Source organism: Harpia harpyja, chromosome 21 (assembly GCF_026419915.1).
Source record: "Harpia harpyja isolate bHarHar1 chromosome 21, bHarHar1 primary haplotype, whole genome shotgun sequence".
NCBI lineage: Eukaryota > Metazoa > Chordata > Aves > Accipitriformes > Accipitridae > Harpia > Harpia harpyja.
In genome coordinates, this window is record NC_068960.1 from 20,230,456 (window position 1) to 20,237,046 (window position 6,591).

General features: G+C 51.5%; 1 protein-coding gene across 1 annotated transcript; it reads left to right on the forward strand.

Annotated features, from left to right (window-relative positions):
- Nucleotides 1–673: 673 nt before the first annotated feature.
- Nucleotides 674–4,047, forward strand: LOC128135009 (olfactory receptor 14C36-like). The gene is made up of 2 exons (XM_052773426.1): nucleotides 674–1,816; nucleotides 3,046–4,047. The coding sequence occupies exons 1-2, from the start codon at nucleotides 1,564–1,566 to the stop codon at nucleotides 4,029–4,031; spliced, it is 1,239 nt and encodes a 412-aa protein (XP_052629386.1). The 5' UTR covers nucleotides 674–1,563; the 3' UTR covers nucleotides 4,032–4,047.
- The last annotated feature ends 2,544 nt before the right edge of the window (nucleotides 4,048–6,591 follow it).

Consider the following 6,591-nt stretch of genomic DNA (forward strand, 5'->3'; position numbering starts at 1 on the left):
ACACTTCTCAACTGTATGGTAAGTCCAAGCTGCCTCCAATGAGGTTCATCTTCCTTAGGGGATAACCATACAAGACTTATTTTAGATAGACAGACAGGACACGATATATATAAACATAATTAAAGAGACAATTGGGCAGGCTACTGAAAGACACGAAAGTTTTTTCCCTCTCCAAAGCTCAGAGCAGCAACTGGATGGGTGAGAGGCATATGAATGGTCACAGAGTAAGGGGAAGGGAAACCTCGAGAACAATGGAAAGGGCATATGTCCAGTTAGTCTGCTGGAAAGGTGACTTCAGACATGGTCAATTTAGTCAGGACGGGTGGAAATACCAGACAGATCACTGAGAATAAATGTACAGTATAATACACAGAGTACTGCCAAGGCAAGTACAGGGGAAGGTCAATGTATCTTCTCCCATGATTGGTGCACATCCTGAAAATTCACATTTTTGGCATGATAGAAATCCCACTGACACTTTATGGAAAGTATTGAACATTTCAGCTGATGAAACGGTGCTCCTTTTTTAAAAATTAAAAAGGTTTCCTAGGTTTTCAGGCAGAGTTCCTCTGTCTGACCATAAGCCCCAGTGCCGCCTCTCGAGCTTTACCTGAGGTACGTGCCTGGGACTGCCAGCTGTCAGAGAGGACCTGCAGGAGACCAGAGCCCTTCAGGCGCTGCAGATGGAGCCTGAGCAGAGGGTCCCAGGGCGTCTAAACTGCCAGCAGGCATCTGTGTCCCTGTAGCTGCATCCCACCCCAGTCCATGAAATCCCCCCAAAGACGAGACTATTAGTACAAACCAAAACACAACCAGGAGGACAAGAACATCTGTGACATCCCTGCCCTGAACGGGAATTGCTTTCCTGCAGGTGCTGTGTGGTCCCTGCCAGCCCTGGCATCTCATGTAGCTCTGTGGGCCTGGATGTGACCATTCCATAGAGTACCTGCCCCAGATTCTGTAAGGCAACGTGGGGCTGAACATGAGACAGCTGCCAGTGTAATCAGTGGAGATGTAGGAAATACAGCTGATGGAGAAGAGAGAGACTGAGCTCTCCCTGTGGCCCAGGGGACAGTTGTTCAGCTGAATCACTCTGTGAGCTGCCCTGAACACAATGAGTTCAGCTGCCCTTAATTTGGGTATCAGCTGTCATTTCAGATGGCCAAAGGAACTTCCCAGCAGCCTCCAAGAGGATGCCCCCAGATGTTGGCCTGTCTCTATGAACTGCTCCATTGGCATTTGCAGCTAGGACCACCTCTGGCACCTCAGATGTCACCAGGTATTTGCATCTCCCTCCCAGCCTCCCTCTGCATTGATTAGCATGGGAGCAGAGACAAGGAGCTCACATGCCGGTGCCTATTTTGTGCACACCTGAAGCGAGGCAAGAGGAGAGGAATCCCAGCTCCTGTGGGTTTGTGGCAGTCGTCACAGGAGGGAGCGGAGTCCCCTTCCAGCACCAGGACTGCACAGCCTGAAGGAGATGCCTCGATTGACTCAGCTGTACCTGTTCCCTCAGAGGGGTAAAGGGGATCCCTCCCTGTCCCTGTCCAGGTGTCCTGTCTCATGGTGGAACAAAGGAAGGTGATTCTCATGGCCAACTCTTTTTCTGATAGAAGAAAGGACAGTGCTGGCAATAAGTGTCTCTCCCCAGCTGAGGGAGAGAACAGCAGTGATTTGTTCCATCTCTTTCCCAGCAGCTTCCCCTGGAGCCCCAGGGACCCCCGGAGGGAGCCCAGAGGGGGCAGAGAAAGTGCTGCCTTGGGCTGGTCCTCTGCTGCTGAGCTGTGCCGGGCTCCTGGGACGGAGGGAGCTCATGGTAAGTGGGCAGTGGTGCAGAGAGACAGCTCTGCCCAGGAGCGGCTCCTCGGCAAAGCGCAGCAGGGCTGAGGGCACTGCCTGCAAGGTGCCAAGAGGAGAGGAGTGAGGCAGAGAGAGGTTCAAGAGTCCGGGGTGGGAGGATGCTAAGAGCTCACTGACGGCAAAGTCTTCACAGCCCTCTACCTGGTAAGTCTCTGAGCTGCAGCACAATGATAATGAGTATCCTGGAGGGATCTCCGAAGGCTGGTTCATCTCACTGCCTGTAGGATCTGTCAGGAGGACTCTGCAGTTTCCCTAGCAGAAAGGAGAAGGATGTGCTGCAGAGCAGGGCTTCCCTGCTGCACTCTCAGTAGGACAGGGCATGGCAGCTGCCTCCTCCTGGGGATGACTGCAGGGGTGAGAAGCCAGGAGTGCAGTGAGGGGTGCCCAGGGCTGTCCTTCCGAGCAGGGTCCCTGCGCTCCTGGGGGCTGTGTGCCGGGACAGGGACTCTGCTGCCTGCCAGGGTCAGCACTCAGCCTGCCCGGGTCAGCACTCAGCCTGCCCGGGGAGCTCCTCACGGCGCTGCAAAGAGAATCTGTGGGTGGAAGCAGCAACCCCAGGCAGGGCAGGGTCCTCCTGCTGTCAGGAGGGTGCTGCGTGGGTCAGGACTGCTCAGAGCTCCAGGTCGCTCCCAGGATACCTCTGGAGTCGATTTTTCAAGAGGAAGGTCAAGACAGGGGCTAGCCGAAAAGGAAGGCACTTTCCAGTCTCTGCTGTTTCCTGCCCTGGCGGGGGTGGGGACACAGTGGGTTGGTAATCGAGTTTGTACAATGCTGGAGACTCCTAGAGCATTACCCTGAAAGAGATCAGACGGTTTGCGAGGCACCTCCCAAATTCCCTTCCCACCTTTCTGCCTACAGACAGCACCAAAATCGCCTTTGTGGTTTCTTCAGGGATGATTTGACCTGCTTGTCAGGACCTGCTAATAGGTAACTTCCCCTGGCCAGTGGCCATCTGATCAGTCCCGGTTTCTATTCCCCTATTACCCATTACTTTCTCTTCCTAATCCGACAGCAGAGTTAGCTGTTCCCAGTGGCACCCTCAGTGGTCACCAACCAGAGCTCAAGGGACCTGCCAAAGGTCTTCCTGAAAAGGAGAGAGGTAGTTTGAGGGGTTTCTAAAAAAATGCAGTAGGTGTTGCTCACAGAAGGTGACTAAATTCTCACTTTCTTTACCTCCCTGAACAGATCCCCATGCCCAGAGGGACCAAATGTCCAACAGCAGCTCCATCACCCAGTTCCTCCTCCTGGCATTCGCAGACACACGGGAGCTGCAGCTCTTGCACTTTGGGCTCTTCCTGGGCATCTACCTGGCTGCCCTCCTGGGCAACGGCCTCATCATCACCGCCATAGCCTGCGACCACCACCTCCACACCCCCATGTACTTCTTCCTTCTCAACCTCTCCCTCCTCGACCTTGGCTGCATTTCCAGCATTCTCCCCAAAGTCATGGCCAACTCTCTCTGGGACACCAGGGCCATCTCCTACTTGGGATGTGCTGCCCAGGCCTTTCTGCTTGTCTTTTTCATTTCAGCAGAGTGTTTTCTTCTCACCGTCATGGCCTATGACCGCTACATTGCCATCTGCAAACCCCTGCACTACGGGACCCTCCTGGGCAGCAGAGCTTGTGTCCACACGGCAGCAGCTGCCTGGGGCAGTGGTTGTTTCTATGCTTTGCTGCACACTGCCAATACATTCTCAATCCCTCTCTGCCAAGGCCATGCTGTAGACCAGGTCTTCTGTGAAATCCCCCAGATCCTCAAGCTCGCCTGCTCAGATGCCTACCTCAGGGAATTTCAACTTCTCGTGTTTAGTGCTTTTGTCTTTTGGGGGTGTTTTGTTTTCATCGTGCTGTCCTATGTGCAGATCTTCAGGGCGGTGCTGAGGATCCCCTCTGAGCAGGGACGGCACAAAGCCTTTTCCACCTGCCTCCCTCACCTGGCCGTGGTCTCCCTGTTTCTCAGCACTGCCACATTTGCCTACCTGAAGCCCCCTTCCATCTCATCCTCATCCCTGGATCTGGTGATAGCAGTTCTGTACTCAGTTGTGCCTCCAGCAGTGAACCCCCTCATCTACAGTATGAGGAACCAGGACCTCAAGGATGCAGTGTGGAAATGGATGACGGAATTTTTCCAGAAGCTGTTGTGTCCATCTTCTTCAGCATATGACTCGTAATGTAACTTATTACAGGCCCAGCCTTTCTTTATTAGTTTTATTTGTTGTCGTTATTGGGTGAGGTTTTTTCTTCTCTCGCTTTTCATTCTTGTGATAATGTTGTCCACAAAGACATGTGGACACCCCACTTTTACTTCATCATCTACCTCCCTCGTGTGACCCAGCGACTGTGTGAACAAGGAGCTATACTCCTTCTTTAATTAAACAAAATGAAGGTACTTGCAGTGACTCTCTAGTTAGAGAAGAGGTTATAGCAGCATTCTCCAAGTGATAATGATCCAGAGTGTCTCCTCAGGAGGTCTGAACAGGTAGAAGAAGCAGTGCCTTGAGGTCTGACTGTGTATGGACAACCTTGCTCCTCACCTCCCCAATGCCACCATTTTTCTCATCAGCCCTCTGGGACTTACCTCACTTTTCCTTGCATCAGAACTCTCCACTGAAGTCTGCAGCTGGGTGTTACAGATCCTTCGCACCATCTTCCACCTGCTCTCCTTAGAGAACTCGCTGCCCACAGGCACAGAAGGATTCTTCCTCTTTGCAAGCAAAGAACAGTAAAGCATGGTCAAGTTTCATAAACAATAAAACACATTCCGCAAGCATATGCTAAGTACAGCCGGCTCCTAAGGAGTTTGCCTTTCTACAAGGGATAATCTTATGAGAAATATTTTAGGCAGGTAGATACAAAAAGACAGATATAAACATAATTAAAGAGTTGGCTAAGGAGACAATTAGACTGTTGAAGGACAGGTAAGCTTTTAGTGTCTGAAGCTCAAAACAGCAGCATAGGTGAGAGGTATCTAAATGACCAAAGATTAAAGGGAGGGGAAAATTGGAGAAGAGTAGAAAGAGCCTTTGCCCAGACCATCTGCTGAAAAGATGATGTTAGAAATGGTCATTCTGTCCTGGACAGGGGAAAATATATGAAAAAGATTAGAGACATTAAGCATGTGGTATAACAGGCAGAATGGTGGTAGTGAAGTTACAGGGGAAAATGGGTTTTTCTTTGGAATATCCCTTTTCAAAGGTCGTTGGATTGGCAGAGGTCACTTGTGAGAGAGGAAAAGCAAATGTCGCACCCATCTTTGAAAAAGGCCAAAAGTGCAACCCAGGGAACCCCAGACTGTACAATCTGACATTGGTGAAGAGTGTGCAATCAATCAGAGTCCTCTTGAGCGACATTTCTGGGCACCTAAAGGGGAAGAACTGTCAACATGGACTTACCAAGGGTAAATGATGCCTCGCCAAGCTGATAGCCTGCAGTTGTGCCTGAGGAGATAAAAAGTGGATGTCATGTTCCTCAGCTTCAGCAAACCTCTTAGCATGGTCTCCCTCATATTCTTCTACCCAACTTAGGACATTACGGTCTGGAAGGGTAGACAAAGGGATAGGTAAAACACCAGTTGGACGATCAGGCTGAGATGGGATGTACTGGAACGTTGTGGGGCAGCAGAGGGGATGCTCCTGGGCCCTGTGCAGTTTAACACCTTTAGCTGCGACCTGGAGGAGGCAACTCTCACCATGTTTGTCGATGGCACTGGATTGGGAAATCCATTCCTGTGCCTTGGGATGCCATTCAGGGGCAACCTGACAGGCAGAAGGACTGTCCTGTCAGGAACTTAATGAAATAGTAGAAGGACAAAGGCCAGGTCCTGTGCCTAGGATAGACTAACACCTTGCAGTGGCAGGGACTGGGGACTGCCTGGCTGGGGAGCAGCTCTGTGGAAATGGCCCTGCTGGTTCTGGGGGACAGAAGGCAAAACATGATCCAGCACTGCGACCTGGTGGCAAAGGAAGCCAGCAGTGTCCTCGACTGTGTAGAAGAGGAGCCTCACCAAAAGAGTGAGGGAAATGATGGTCTCCCCCTGCTCATCACTCCCTACACCACCTGTACGCTACTGCGTCCATTTCTGGGCCCCCCCGTTCAAGTGGACTGAGTCTGGCTGGGATGGGGTTAACTTCCTTCGTAGCAGCCCTGTAGGGTACTATGTTTTGCATGTCTGCCTAAACCAGTATTGACAACACACCAGTGTTTTGGCTATTGCTCAGCAGTGTTTGCACAGTGTCTAGGCCTTCTCTACTTCTCACTCTGCTCCCTCCCAGTGAGTAGGCTAGGGGTGGGCAAGAAGTTCTCGGGGGGACACAGCCAGGACAGCTGACCCCGACTGACCAAAGGCATGTTCCCTAACATATGATGTCATGCTCAGCAACAAAACCAGGGGCAGGGGCAAAAGGAGGTGGATTTTTTTGTCATTCAAGGTGCCTGTTGCAGGGAGAGCGGCTGGGTGTCAGTCTGCTTGTGGGAGGTGTTGAGTGATTGTCTTTGCAGTGCTTGTTAGTTTTAAGGTGGCTTTCTACCTCTTTCCTTCACCTATTGAACTGTTTTTATCTCCGCCCACAAGCTGCACAATACCTCCATGTGCATGGGAAGGGACCTGACTGGCTAAGGAGTGCCCTGAGGAGAAGGGCCTGGGAACCATGACAATGCCATATGAGCCAGCGGGCTTCACATTTCAAAAGGAAAGTGGAGAAACTGCCAAAATGGAGCTGGGAGCCTAAAGCA